We start from the raw sequence: 15,426 nt of genomic DNA, 5'->3' as shown, positions 1-15,426 counted from the left end.
TCTTTTTTAAACTTTTAATGATTAAATTTTGTCTCATTTTATGTTCTCAATTTTATGGTGTGCCTGAAGCAATAAAAACCAGCACTTTTATGCTCCCAGAACACTAAAAAGGCAAGGAACGCTGAAAATATGAATTTGGCTGGGGTGTTCTGGATGATGTTAAGGAGGAATGAGAAAACCATGTTAATAAGTTTAGATGTAACTTTGTAAAAATGTACTTAACGACTGCAAAAATGATATTTCCCTTTGTGGATATAGAATTGCGTCAATTTAACCTAAAATTGATTGATTTAAGGCCAAAATTAATCACTAAAATGTACGTGCTTTTCTAATCGCAGTTTCCTTTCCAAAAAGGAAAGCTATCATTTATCCATCCATTAAAAGAAGAAAGTCGTTCACAAAATTTAATTGAACAAAAAATCATATGTAATAAAATGAGACTGCATTTGTAGAAAATCGAAAATATAAAGTTTAAGAAAGTAGCTAGTCTTCTTACTTTAGCTTTTGCATATATTATATTGAAAGGCGCAATTGTTGTAAAATTATCTAATTGCACGATTCAACAATTCACATTGCAAATGATATTGTTTCCTTTTACTGGTTAAAATGCAAGAAAAAATAAAATTACTTCACTGTTGGTGTTCCAATGAATGAAGGTCCTATCGTTTTGCGCGGTTCGGATCCTTCAACAATTACGCTTGTCATTTCGTGGCTCAACCAAAATTCATCGACTACTCAGGAAGCTGAGGTGCGGAAATACCACATTCGTTCCGCTTACTATTTGACATTAACAGTTCCATAGGGTGACTTTCTGAACAACTACAACGGCAACACGCAGCAACAACAGAGACCTCGAGTCTCTCTGGGTGGAGCGGCAACAAGCGTTTCTGCGCCTCATCCGATTTTTTGGAGGACACGACAAGTCCAGCAGTATCTGTCGAGCATAGAGGTTTTAGACCGGTACCAAGAGGTTTTGCGACTCAGACGAAACTCACAGGAAGAGCAACAACCTGAGACTATGATTGAGGCGTCAGGCAACAACGCCGAGGACAACACCTCGTGGTATTTGGACTCGAGATCTGTTTCGGTCAAGGTACATATCGTTTGCAAAAATTTATAACGACATATAATAATGTTTAAACCATCAGGAAGGCTCGCAGACAGACTCTGAAGTGTACCTCAGGTCTGACAGCAACACCACTACCACTAGCAGTGCTAGCAGTTTCGACTCGCAGGACCAGAAGGTGCTACTAACCGCACAAGAACCTGAGTCCACGGACAAGCCCATAGCCGGCCCTTTGGACAATCCTCTCCTTCGAGCCTTTATTCTGGACTTAGACGACGCTGAAATGAACCCGATGCTTCACTTGGTGACCAACATGATGACGCCGATGTACTTCAATGATCAGGAGGCAGAGGTTGTCCGCCACTTCATGCTGCACAAAATCCAGAACACGATCAACAACATCCAGCAGCGCATGGATATGGTGAACCTAGGTGCTTTCCCATTCCTGCAACCTGAAGAAATCGAAATCCCAGAAGAAGAATCCGATGAGACTGAGGAAGATTCCGATACCGAAACTTTGCTCGAGGAACAAGAAGCACTCGACAGCACTGAGGGTGAGGTCCAGAAATTTTTTTAACAAAACAATTATTAGTGCTCCGAACGCGGGCGACTATCAGAGAAGGGAGCGGTTCACTGATTTGCTCACAGCCAAATCGAGACGGTAACTCCACAGCGACTGCAAGCGCAGATCAATTAGAATTTTCGCTTAACTGCCCTGGCTGTCGTTGTGGTGTTGCTGTACCAACCTCAGGCCAGCGCCAGGTTCAATCAGAGAACTGATTGGTTTGAATATATTGCTAGGTTCTGACCAAAAACCGCTTCAGTATATAACGGTTTTTACTTTTCCACCGATTTTCGGAACGTCGTGTCGAATTGCCTAATCTAATTCGACCCTAAGCAATCGATTTGGCTCTGTCAAAAGTGAAAATCCAGTGCTACTTTAAACAGCAACAAGTAATATTTCAGATGATGAGAATGACGAAGCTTCAGCCTCTCTTGTCTTTTCTGAAGATTCCAACACGTTGGTTACTGAGGCCGCAGTACCTAAGGAAACACGCGTAGAGTCGGTCACCGAAGCAGACCCAGTTGAGGAGCTTCAGGTGGAGCCAGTCGGTGACGAAGGTGTCACTGAGATTTCTATGCAGCTGGTCAAGCAGATGATGGAGCTCAAGAGTAACAAGAAAAGACGCGCCTTGGTGAAAAAGTCCCGGACGCTGGTCAGCGAAAAAGAGCAGGCGGTGCTCGAGTACTTTGAGCACAGCTTGCGCACTAAGGAAACGTCTTGGTGGAAATGCTTTTGATGAGTTTGAAATATAATCAATTTCGCTACAGGATGGCTTCTGTTTAAATTTGCATGACCTGGGAAAGACTGATGTGCGACAATAGCTGGGGGGATTGCTGTTAGCTTGAGGCTTGCTTAATTAAAAACTTTGTAGGACCACTTGAAAGAAGGTGGAAAATGGAGAGTCATCGACCCCTTTTAGGCGGTGTCAACGCATGAACATCCTGTTTTGCCACCTCTCGCATTGTTGCTCGAGGGCGAATCTTAATCAACACAACGATTTTCATCTTGCGCTCAGACCAAAAAGGAAGTGCTTGTATTTTAATGAATGAACACGGGTGCCTACTCCTTTGACGAGCCGTGCGGAAATTTTACGGCGCGCACTTCATCAAAAATCCGCTTCTTCGCAATCGTAACACTTTTTACCGTTTACACGCGCTCTCACAGTTTTTTTCCTTGAGGGGAAGAGAGTTGGGCTTGTTCGATTCTGTGCCGGGAAATTTTATTGCAATGTTTTGCGGCCGTCGAGTTGCTAGGGCCACTGGAGACCGTAATCTGATCCACAAATCACCGAGTGGCGACCAAAACAAGCGCACGCCGTCAAGTTCGCAGCGCTTAATGCTCGCAGTTTACGTTTGCCAAAAGCGGCAGAACGGGGGAACAAAAAGTTGCGTATCTCACCGCCGCACCAAGGGCCTCGCCAGATGGGAAAGAGTAGATTGCTCGTGCTTTTGTCGATTTCACCAACGCTTCGATTCAGACTGCAGAAAATGACAAGCGACTGGCGTGCGGTGCTAATTTATTAATCGGACGAGCTGCGTTTGAAGCTGCGAGAGTCGAGTGCTGAGCACACACCCTCCGCCCTGCTGCTGAACGAGCACAATTAAGGCGACTGCTCCGCTACACGTGTTGCCTTTTTGACTCTGAGAGAGTTTCAAATATAGCACCACCTCTTCACACGACACTCGAGTCACGTGATTAATTCAGTTAGCGCGGCGCCAAACGCGTCAAATTTATATAAATACCCACTTGGGGGAAGCCGAAACTTAAAACGCTTAAAACTGAAATTGGCTGAGACGTGCATAGTTTGCGGCTTTGACTGCGGCCAATTAGCTGCAGGTTCACATCAAAGACTGTTATTCTCCCTCAAGTGCGCGCAGATTAGTGGTTCAATTCGAGTCGCGGGAGCGCCGCAGGCATGACTCGTTGCAGCAGATTCGATTTTGGAGCGATTAAATGGGGCGTCAGCAGCGAGAGGAGAGCGAATTAATTTCACCAGTGAAAACCGAGCCAGGGAAATAATTCAGCCCTCTTGCCTACCGGCGGACTGTCGCTAGCACCCACGGTGATTTCTCATCTTTGCTAAATCGAAAAGCAGGTTTTAAATTTTCATAACTGCCGGTACAAAAGGGCAGTGAAAAAATGTATACTTACGCACGCAGTCATACAACCTTTAAATCTCACTTTTAAAATATAAATAAATGGGAAAAGGAAAATGACTGCTAGGTTGTTTAGTCTCAAGCACGAATCTCAAGATTAGAAGCATTTATTGAACCGATTATTTTCTATTATTTCTCTAAAAGCGATAATATCGCTAATTTAATCAGGATTTTTTCCTGCAAATTTCAGCTTTAATATCAAGTTATGATTCCGCGCGTTACAATGATTTCTATGCCTACTTTTTTAATTTTCCACGAAACAACGTCCACCATGTCTAAATTCCACCCTCTTCTAGTGGTCGCTGTTCACAGAGAATGCGACATAAAATGGCCAAAATTTGAGTCATTTTGGCAACGTTTAACTCGTGGTAATAAATTACATATCGTTGTAAGAAGAAAATAAACAAGCGGCTAATTAACTGATGACACTTGGCAAATGTACAACGTTTTATTCTTCCCAAAATCGATTACCATTTTGTTATACGACACCGATTAAATAATACTGCGCAAATTCGATTATGTTTGCACGCATCCCTGGAAGAAAGCTTTCAACTAGTATTAAATGAAAAATGGAATAACAAAGCACGTTTTTACGCTTAATATTAAAAGTATACAGGCTGACGGAAAGTCGCGAAAAAAATGAGCGTAGATATGAGCCCATTGAGATTGTACTGAGAACATTTGCGAAATTACATTTCACATTTATTTGTGAGCTGAATTTCGCCCGCGAATGAAACCAACACACGTCCTTCCACTTCATTTCCTGAAAAAAGAGCTGTGCGCTGGGGATATGCACGTTTCTCGTCTGACGCGACAACGTCTCATGTTCACTGTGAAAAATGCCGTTGGCAAGAGAGCAGCGCGCCTGCAGCACAAAAAGGCAGGCACTCCGCCGATCAGACGCGCCGAGCGGGTTGCCCAACTTTTCTTGCACGCCGCACCGGCGGAGGTGATGAATCTTTGTCTTTTTCATCCTTCGCGGATAACAAATGACCTGATAATTGACAGCAATTTCCCAATTTCGCGACTACCTCCACAACTGCAGAGGCTGGAATTTTGCGAAATGTGGTTTTTGCTGACGAGCATAATAATTAATGAGTCCCGTCGTGCGCGAAGCGAACTAACTGCCATCTGAGGTGGAAGAGCGGCTTTCTCGCTAAGGCATAAAATGCTACTCTAATGAATAATTTGTAGCCGCAAGGAGGCGAATTTTCTGCGCTTCACGGGTACTCCTATTCACTTTCGAGACGTTTCTACGAAACTGCAACAGAAAATCCAGGAAATAGAAGCGTCAGGAGGAGCTTTCCTGGGTACCGTGGTGTAAAATACAGTTTTCATCGCTAGAAAAATCTGTCGTTACTTACTGCTCCCCGAAAAACTTCAATTTTTCAAATGATTTTCTGGGAAATTCTTAGGATAAGAAAAGCAGGTAAATACTGATTCTAACACATTTAATCGCTTCTAGAGTTTGATGACATGTATAATTATGTTACACATTTTAATCCCAAAATTATGGTGTTGCAGCGGCCAATATAGTATTGTCCCCCACTACAATTTATTTTAGTCGCCACCTCCTTGCGCCTGGGGGCTCGGCCAGCTCAAATCAAACACATTTGTCTCAAACTGAAGGAGCAAATGCAGCTGACTATCAGCAAGAGGATTTTGAGTATTATGATTCTGCTCTCCAATACGATGAATATGGTGGATACCAGCAGTATTATGAGGAATACACAGAATATGACGATGATCAAGATTTTCATGTGTCAAATTTTCGCTACAATTCGATAGAGTTTATTCCCGTTATTAATGGTTCGTCAGACGCACGCTTCTGTAATTTTAAGGTCAAAATTTGAACAAATTTCAATTTGAAATGTCATCGCATTTCAATAACAATTTTGCTTTCCTGCATGGCTATTTCAAATTTCATAAATCCATCTCAAAATCCCAGCCCTAGAAATAAATATTGAAGTTAAATATAAATAAAGTAAATATCTCGTTAACAATGGCCCTTCCACGAGATAGAATTTCGTGGATTGAATTGTTTCGCGTATTTAGTGAAGAGAAGAGGAAAATGGCTGTGAAATGTGAAACGCTGAATTATGCGATTCGTTTGAGTGGGCAGAAGGAGAAAAAGCCCGGCAGCTGCAGCAGCTAGCGAGTTAATTACTGCGACAAACAAGCCGAGGAGAAAAGAGAATCCCTTGTGCGTCTGTCATGCGGAAAAGTGGAGCATCAACAAAAGTGCGGCCTCAGATTTCCCTCGCCCGCCAAGACTCAATTAAAGAATTTGAAAGAAAGTTATGTGCTGAATATCATGTTTATCGTTTTTGTGTCAGCTCTCTGGGGACCACAACAAGCAAAACGCTCAAGGCCGCGCGCGACCCAGTGCAAAATGTAACAGCCACGATAATTGCTGCGCCGCCGCCGTTTTTTTTTTTTAATTTCGCGAGCCAACCGGGTCGAATCAATAATCCTCGCGCTGGTCGCGTTTGCCGCGCCAGGTCATTGTTGCGTGCGTGTTTTATCTCCCGACAGGATCCTGTGCGCGCCTTCGACTGATGTGTTCGCCCCGGCGTTTGAGCGCGAGATCAATCGCGACGATTGCAACTCCGTCATATTGGAGAGCATGCTCTTTTTGCACCAACAAGTATATCAATATCATTGATTTTCAATCAGCTCTAACAGGGAAACTCTAAGGATGTTTTTACAAGGAGAGCGCGCCTATTTATCCGGCTAAAACTAATTTTTCTTGTTACCATCCACCATCCCACAAAGTCACTAAGTTTTAAAATTAGATTCAAATTCGCATGGGGAAACATTTTCGCTATTCACGGTTTTGAAATAAACTATGGACAGTGAAATTTCGAATTTTGGAGTCTTTTGACGGCTGTCAAAGCTTCTAAAAAAGTTCAAATTCTTGAAAATTGTAATCTAGATTTTTTATTGGAAATAATTGAAAAAGTGCACATTTTTACAAAAGTATGAAAATAGCTAACCATTTGATTCATCCGTCTCGCTGAGCAGATTCAAAAAATGTCAAGTTAATTGATTTCGGACCACTTTCCAAGAAGTTAGGGCATTTTGAGTTTTTTTAAATTAATAATTTTACTGAAAACTAAACAGTGCCCTTTGTAAAAGCTGCCTTTCTGTGAATCTTTTTGAACTCGTTGTTTTGGATATTATGCTCAATCTGGTGGATCTGATTGGATATTCCTTATTGCTGCTTATCTAGTTCTCTCTCAGAATATAAAGCATTTTTTTTTGTAGCCTGGGTTGGCAAGACCTCTGTTTCAAGGAAAAAAGTACAAGGTGAACTTTTAGCGAATCCGCAGTGCCAAAGTTTTCTTGTGATAATATTTTTCCTCTGGCTGAAATTATGCCAAGAACAGCTGCTTGTATACGTGTGTACTTTCTTTTCTCTTGTTTCTCAGGAGAGAGAAACACTCGTCGCGCGACAACCGTGGTGCGGATTGAATTCTCAGTTCTACGTAGCTGCAGCTTCATTTGCATGAAGAGCGAGATTTGCCATGGCAGAGCATCCAATTTGCTTGACTAATTCCGTCTAAAATCGCACATGTACGCAGCATCCGCCAAACAAGCTCTTTGACGTTTACAGCGTGGAATTTCACGCCACGAATTTCATCTTGATTTCTATTTAGTCTAAATTATAAATGCTCTAATGCACTTTGAGTGGGTAATTTTTAATGACTTTGATTAGAGCGAAACTCGAGAAGAGGGAAACTGCAAATTTTCTTACTTGATATACCAATTCATTGTATCAATTTTCATCTGATTAAAAACTGTAACTTTATTTTTAGCAACCCATGTGAAACTTAAAATAAATATAAATAAATAAATGATAATATATAAATAGGTTGTTGGCTCTTTAGCTACTTCTTATGTCCAAGGACTGGAAAGCTTTGATAAAAATGGAGTAACAATTTTAGCTAAAAGAAAATGTTTCTTAATAATACAAATATTTCGAAAAGTAAAGGATTTTCCTATCTTTACAACACGATTGTAGAAAAAGAGCGGTCATTTTTTAAAATACATTTTTTTATCAATTGTCCACCTGTATGTCCACCCATGTTATTATAACAATAAAAACAGTAAATCGGATCCCTTTTCAATCTGTGCTGTGCAAGCCCGCGCGGTGAATGATTCGGGAGAGACCCAAAAATCGCCCCTGATCATAAACGCAGCTCGATGGTAGCCGCGCCAGCAGGAATGCAAGTGCTCAAGTTGGTAAGAGGGAAATAGAGCCATTCGGCCGGTTGAGCAGGATTTCCCGTCACATTAATAAAACAGCTGATGGAGCGGTCGACTTGTCAGCGTGGTTTCGGCGCCCAACGCTTTCAACGTTTCACCCCCATCCACGTTTATGCAAATAACCCGAATAACGCACTCGTCGCCACTCAACTCGACAGACGAGACGTTTATGCTTATTTCTAAACACACATCAGGCTGGCGGCTGGTGTCGAGACGAAAGACAAAATAAAGTGCTTTCTATATCTTTTGTAAATGAAAATATTAGCTATCTGCATCTGCGCCCTCTCACGGTTTCTACTTTCATTCTTGCAGTAAGTTGGCTATGAGAAAATATTTTTAAAAATTTATTTGACAGGAAATCAGTTTAATCATCTAATATCAAGTATTTTATCTTGAAAAGATTGAAAACTCCAACCCTAAAATCATCAAAATGGAAAGCACTTTACAAATAAGTATCTCCTTCAAATATTTTTAAAGTCATTAAATTTTCCGACCGTTTATTACATATTTTTTTGCTCTTTTTCATTTATCTACATTTCAGTATTAAGAAGAAAAAGGGGCTGTTTTTTATTTATAAATATAGATTTAAAAGAAGCTATTATTATTATTAGTTGTACTAATTATTTTGTGAAAATTTTACTGCATGATTATTCTGTTTTTTGCTGTAAATATATAATACATGATATTTAAAGAAAACAATGCAAGAAATGGCAAACAAAGCTTTAAAAATATTGCAAAACCGAGAAAATTTTAGGGTCTCACCACGCACAATCGATTTTAATCACTGATCAATGAAAACTTGCCACAGTCGCTTTTTGCACATCAGGTATAGTTCTTGAGTTCAGGTGGCAGGTTGTTGTTGTAATAAGCTCGGCTGGCCAAAAACACTGTGGTCTGACTCATTCTAGTATAAATTAATTAAATGTCTAAATATTTAATAAAAATTGAATTTTCACTCCTTTAAGTAACATTGTTCTAACTAAAAACACATCAAAAACATAATTTTCTGGTTGGAAAGTCTCAAGTAAAAATAATATGCTAACCTCTTGGGCGTAAGGGGCATATTATTTCAAGAAAGAAGAACCCAAAAATTTAGTCTATATCACGGACTATTTAACCGATTAATACGATTTTAAGCACGATGGTTTGAATAAATCAACGCCATTAATTAAATTTCAAAGTACTCGTTCGAAGCAAAATAACTTCGAAATCCAGTATTAAAAATCTTCTTGATCTCTCTCCCTTTCTTTTTCTTAATTCGTCTTCTTATTGCCGCAGACTGTGGCCACGTGTTGTCATGGCGACCCGCGAAGGACGTCAACCATATATTTTTCCAAAACATGATTTCGGGCCGGCCGTCTCAGCCAACTTATTGCCACGGCTAACATGGCAACGCCGAGCAACGCAGGGTAAACAAGAGCTAGTGAGGCCATCATCACTTATCCTACTGCTCCAATATGTATGCGATGGATGTGACATGCCAGCAGAGGAAAAGAGTCATCGAGCTGGGATTTTCTTCTGCCTCTCCGCCCTTAACATTCCACCTCTCGTGCGCCATTGCTCGTAATATTATGAAATGACTTGAATTTATCACACACTGAAATAACGTTGGCGGATTTACGAATTCGCAAAGGCAGCCGACTTTCTCGCCACAAGAAGGAGAGCGAAATTTACAATTCATGTCTGTGTGCGCGCCACGTTGCAAGCGTGAAAAACTCTCAAACATTGGATTTGGAAGGAAGAAATGTTTGTCAACGCACACACTTAAGCCCAACGCTCTTTAATCGAAGTCATAAAAAGATATATCATGCCTCTACCGACAATTGAATTTTAATATATGAACAATGACACTTTTGGTGGTTAAATGGTCTGTCGCAGCCCGTTCAAAAGAGAGGGTAAAGCTCCAAATTTTAAAAATTGACTTGACTTTGCCAACTGTATACCAGCAAAGTTGTTTAACCCGCAAAAAAAATTGAAAAAGTCAAAATTTCTGATTCTTGATTTTATGAAAACTATATTAGAAAAAATAAAATCTCTTAACACAAGCATTTCTGAACGCGATCTTCCCAGACGATATTTCTGTTGGGAAATTTCTGAAAATTGCCAACCTTTGCAATTTCAGTATGAAAATTACACTTTATTCGATCTGTCTCGTTGAGAAGATTTTTAACATATGTATAAAGGCCATTGAAATGTGACCCCTTCTCAACAAAATATGTCAATTTGATATTTTTTTAAATTTGACTTTTCAGTCATGGGGGCATTTAAATTACGGGCAAATTTTTATGAAACACTATCGAATGGTAACGAAGAAATGCACCATAATTGTTTGCGGTCCATTTGTAAACTGTCGTTTTAATGAGTGGTTTTGTCCTGAGACCATAGAGCTACAAAAGACCACTTTGAAAATTTAAGCACCCACATGGGACGGGAATATCTAGAAAATCCAACAAAAGCCTCCTCCCGACTTTAATGAAACATTTAAATACTGCCTTATGAAATCTGAAGTAAAAAGCGGGCAAGGGTTTTTTTAATGGAAAAGGCAAAAACCAATTTCATTGGCTGTTCTTGCCTTGATGCATGTCTAGATTTTCGCGGGTCGACGCATTTTAATAACGCTGGAAGGCTGTGAGTGACATCGCGAAAAACGAGCCAGCTTCTGCTCGGAGATACAGTCTCCTCTCTCGCCTTAAATAGGTGCCGCGCGGTTATTTATCTCTGCTGAAGCTCAGCCAAAGTACATCATATATTTTTCTGCTTATGCTGCAGCAAAAGCAGGGTGTTTTTACGGGGGCAATTACAAGATAAGTTTAGTGACGGACGGCGAAAGCAGCTTAAAAATCGCAATAAAATCCGTGACAAGCGAAACGCAGACGCAATATTGCAGCGCTGCCGTCTCGCAGATAAGGGCTCGCGTGCTGCTGGAGGTGGCAAGAATAATAATAAAGTAGAAAATCCACCGACGACACCCAACAGCTTGTCCTGCTGCTCTATTTATGCTTGCACAACACCCTTATGTTGATAGAATTTTTCAAGTTTTGCACTTTCAACAATAAGCTGAAATTCTCCCGTCGCCAACATGATTCTCATTTTATTTAATGTCAGGCTCAACGGATTCAGTGCGTAATGCGATATCTTGTGTTTTATTTATTGGGATATTAATAGCCGATCCGAGATACAGAACCGACTATGGCGGAAAATGTAAGGATTACGAAGCAAAAGAAAACGCCAGCTAGAATTTCCATTAATGTCCTCTCACTAAGGAAGGAAAATTCACATTGTGTTTCTGCAATAAAAAACTAGTAAAATCATCGAGATTTTGATAAAAAAAAAATTAAATCGATTAGTTCTATGGAATTGGTCGGACTTGCAAGGTTGTTAATAAACACGTTTATTTAACTGGCAAAGATAAGAATTATAAGTTTTCGTCACAAAAATACTGCCATAATTTGACCGTTACATCCATTCAATTTTAATGAGAAATTTTTAATTCATAACTGAATTTCACTATTCGTACCTAAATGATTTAATGTTTGTATAATTAATAAAGTTGGTTAGTAAAGACGATCAAATATTTTTTCTATGCGACTAGTTTGCTTCGATTAACAATATATTTAGCATATATATCAGGATCACACCATTATAAGACTTGAGCCACACTGTAAAACCGTCTAAATCAACTCTGTATTAAAAAATTAAAATACGCTCAAAATTTCTGTTTTCAACATTTTTTTACCTAAATATATTTAATATTAAAGCCCACACTTCTTAAATTTGTCAAATCTAAAAAGGTTTAGATTTATAAATTCTTCGAAAATAATTCATATGCACCAGTAGTTCACCAGTATAAAAGACGATTTTCATCTTCAAGCTCCTTTTAGACGCCAAAACCTGATAAAATGTGGAATTTTTGCCAAGAAAATCGCTAAAAAAATGAATTAAAACAGTCTTACAATACTTGTCTCTTTTATCCCTCTTGTCTGAAACTCCCAACCCTAGATATCAATCTAAAGAATAGATTGGAAATTTAACACATTCCGCCAAATAATTTATACTTCTTGCAAAAAACGGTGGATTTTAGTATCCTCTTTTTCTTTGCCAAGGTTTCCCGAGTTGCTAGCAAATTTGCGGCCAAGCATGGATTTTCTATGTTCTACTGTTCTGCACCCATCGACTCGTGTCCGCTGTTGCAGGACGGTGCTCCTTTGGCGAGAACAATTCAGCCTCGATTGGGCATGCATGGTCAAGCTGCCATTAGCTGTGCTGGCCGCTGGCACTTTGTGCTCTTTCGCCCTCGCTTTGTGTCGGGTGCCGGCCCTCTCCTTTCTGATAACTAACTTGTTATTAGGGCCGTGTGAATTCAAGAAGATTTTTTTTAACTACAATCTGTTACTTTGTCAATAAATCGATTTTTCTTACTTTGACCAATTTATTAAATTGAAAGAGAGACGGAAAGTAATTTCCAAATAAGAATATGCCGTCTGATTTTTTTTTAAAGCGCATCTCTAAATTTGAAACATTTTGAATTTATTATTTTTCTTACCGTGTCACTTCTTTTTGGATCTTTTTAAATTATTTCATTCTAAATTACATGAAAAGAGATGGATTTTGTATATTTAAATAGATAATTAAATTAATTAGCTCAGTTATAGTGACATTTTCAGTGCTCGAGAAATTAATATTAAAAATTGCAATACAACTAATATTTTACTAAAAAAAATACTTTAGAAAATGTTGGAAACTCAGTTAGAATATCAGCCTCTTGAGTACTAGACAATTAATATAAGCAATATATACAACCAAAAAACTCAGTTCATCACGGAATTTTATAGCCTAGCATTCAGACGGTTTTAGAAATTTTTAAAATTATGGTTCCAATGACTTAAAAGTGCATGATTCGTGCCGGCAGCGGAACATGTCGTTAAAGTGCCTCCAGTGAGACACAATGGCTCGATTATCGCGTCCAATTTCCACTCAATTTAAGCCTCAGATCGTCGTGAAAATTGTTTTACCACACACAAACACAGCTCAATTTTCCACTCACCTCGCCTTACGAAAGTCCCCGTCGCGGCAAACCCAATTGCTATTCATACATGACGCACTCGCCTGCTGAAGGATGTTCCTTTTCCTGTGCTCCTGCACCTGCGGCCAACTCGAGGAGGCGCGGATGCAAGTTGCGACCAACCGACTTGGCTCGCCGCTCCGTCGTACTGCTTGAAAAGGCGCCGGCTGGCCCGATGTTGCCCCCCGCAGCCGCACTTGCGCCCTCCACCCCGCGCCAAACGCCTCAGCCTCCCGGTCGGCCGACCCTTCCTCCTTCTTCCTCGTACGAATGTGAGTAGTTACTAGACAAAGCATTAAATTTTTTATTTTATTCTCACTGATTGAAATTTTCCCTCCACTGGTTTGAACTGGTCGAGGCCGAAATAGCAAGACTTGAACGCGGGTGAAAAATGGAAAATTCCGAAATTGTTTTTTCCGTTTCAGTTTCAAATGGGTCAAACAGTAGCAATTTTTATTGTTATAGGCCAGAGGCCAGCAGGGCAACTTTGACCTATACTTCCCCGCATCCGGAACCAAAATGTTGCAAATTATCATATATGTAGCAAAACATTATAAAAGACAGGTTTGTTCAGTAATGAGAAAACGTAAGATTTTCGATTGTCCTTTTAAACGCACTTATAATTCATAAATACACCATAAATACATAATGTTCGCCGTTCTTAAATTACAAAATACGACAATATGATACATCTCACCATAATCAAAACTTGTCAGCATTTAAGTCTTAACTAATTTGTTTCTGATTTTTTACCCACTGATTATTCATACTCATGCTTTAATCAAAATTCTGTGATCATTATTCAATACAAGTTTAATTCTGCAGGTCAAAAGTACATTATATAATAAGATTGGGTGAAATAGTTAGATACGTTGGTTCTCTGTTCTCTGCTAGCAGAAGAATTTCAACGCCAATTCGGATCTGACCGGGAGGAAAATTATTACAATGCGAATCTGATCCCGCTGGAAAATAAGTAATATATAATACCTCATGCATAATTATATTTCGTTACGCGTCCGGAAAAAAAGTAAATATGCATTGTGCGTCAGCGAACAAATGGTACATATGCATTCTGCGTCAGCGAACAAAAGGTAAACCTGCACTTTTCACGATTTTACAGGAGGAGGTTTTATTTGTTTGCTGACATTACCTAAAACTAACCGGTTTAACGACTCCAGACATTAAATTTGAGACTGAATGCCGCTCATTTCAAAAAATGATTCGACTTGATACATGCAACAGAAACGGAGAAATGGCACATTTCTCTGCCAGCATGCACGAGAGCCAGCAAATCAATCGATCAAATTTCAAAATTAAAATAGAAAGCGAAGCTGATAAACCGATTTCCACGACACAGAACTAATGCCAACCGATTTAACTACATAATACGACCGGTATTTAATGAATTAAAAAACCAATATAAGAAAGAAATCTGTCGATTTTTGACTTGAGCAAAAAATACGAGACTCTGGAACGCGTCTTTTTTCGTCTCTTAAATTAAAATAGCGATTGCAATTTGAGTTTGCGGCATCTGTTGACAATAAATTATCAAAAATAAATTGCAAAGTTTTCGTGCATTATCCATGAAGCACTCTGATAAATTGTGTCGCAACTAACCTCTTTTATCAAATAAAACGCATCACCAAATCTCGGGTTTGAGCCATCAGAATTGCAAAAATTGAACACCGTTTGGCTCGTCTCAACCTCCCCTAGACAGCCAACGGGTTTTGGGGGTGGTCACCTACCCCACCTACCCCACCAACCCCAATTTCTGCTTTTTTTCTACCTCTGGAACTTTGTGCCACCCGAATCTCGGGTTTTAGTGGTCCTATTTACAAAAAATACGTACTGTTTGACTAGTCTTTGAATGAACTAAGTAACTGAATTGGTTTGAAGAGGGCAATTACTCGTCAACGTTGTTCCAAGGTGTTGAAACGGACAAAAAATGCTAAATTTCCCGTTATTGAGGGGGTTAAAAGGGGGTTGGGGGTTGGTTGGTCCCATACCCCTTTATTGCACTTGGGTACGTCAAGACGAGTCTAACGGTATGCGGTTTTTCAAAATCAGATGATTAGAAGTTGAGATTTGGGCGATCATCGAGCATATTATTGCATCGCGTCTTGATAAAAAAAGCTTTGTGCACCCGAATCTCGGGTTGTGGTGGTCCTATTTACGAAAAATATGTACCGTTTGACTAGTTTTTAAGTGAACTAAGTAACTGAATGGGTTTAAAGAGGGCAATTACTCGTCAACGTCGTGCCAATGTGTTGAAACAGACGAAAAAATGCTAAATTTCCCGTTATTGAGG

General features: G+C 39.7%; 2 protein-coding genes across 3 annotated transcripts in view; one reads left to right on the top strand and one right to left on the bottom strand.

Annotated features, from left to right (window-relative positions):
- LOC135947805 (glutamate receptor ionotropic, NMDA 3A-like) overlaps positions 1–13,276 on the bottom strand; it is a 60,148-nt gene extending 46,872 nt beyond the window's left edge. For both annotated transcript variants that reach the window (XM_065496746.1, XM_065496747.1), the window contains exon 1: positions 13,101–13,276. The gene's annotated coding sequence lies outside the window, so the exon portion shown is untranslated. The remainder of the gene's footprint in view (positions 1–13,100) is intronic.
- LOC135947764 (uncharacterized) lies at positions 628–2,400 on the top strand. Its single transcript, XM_065496698.1, has 4 exons — positions 628–748; positions 803–1,093; positions 1,149–1,620; positions 2,033–2,400. Exons 1-4 carry the CDS (start codon positions 647–649, stop codon positions 2,365–2,367), a joined length of 1,200 nt encoding a protein of 399 aa, XP_065352770.1. The 5' UTR covers positions 628–646; the 3' UTR covers positions 2,368–2,400.
- Positions 13,277–15,426: the final 2,150 nt, after the last annotated feature.

Source organism: Cloeon dipterum, chromosome 1, assembly GCF_949628265.1.
Source record: "Cloeon dipterum chromosome 1, ieCloDipt1.1, whole genome shotgun sequence".
NCBI lineage: Eukaryota > Metazoa > Arthropoda > Insecta > Ephemeroptera > Baetidae > Cloeon > Cloeon dipterum.
This window is presented reverse-complemented; position numbering and strand designations above follow the sequence as displayed.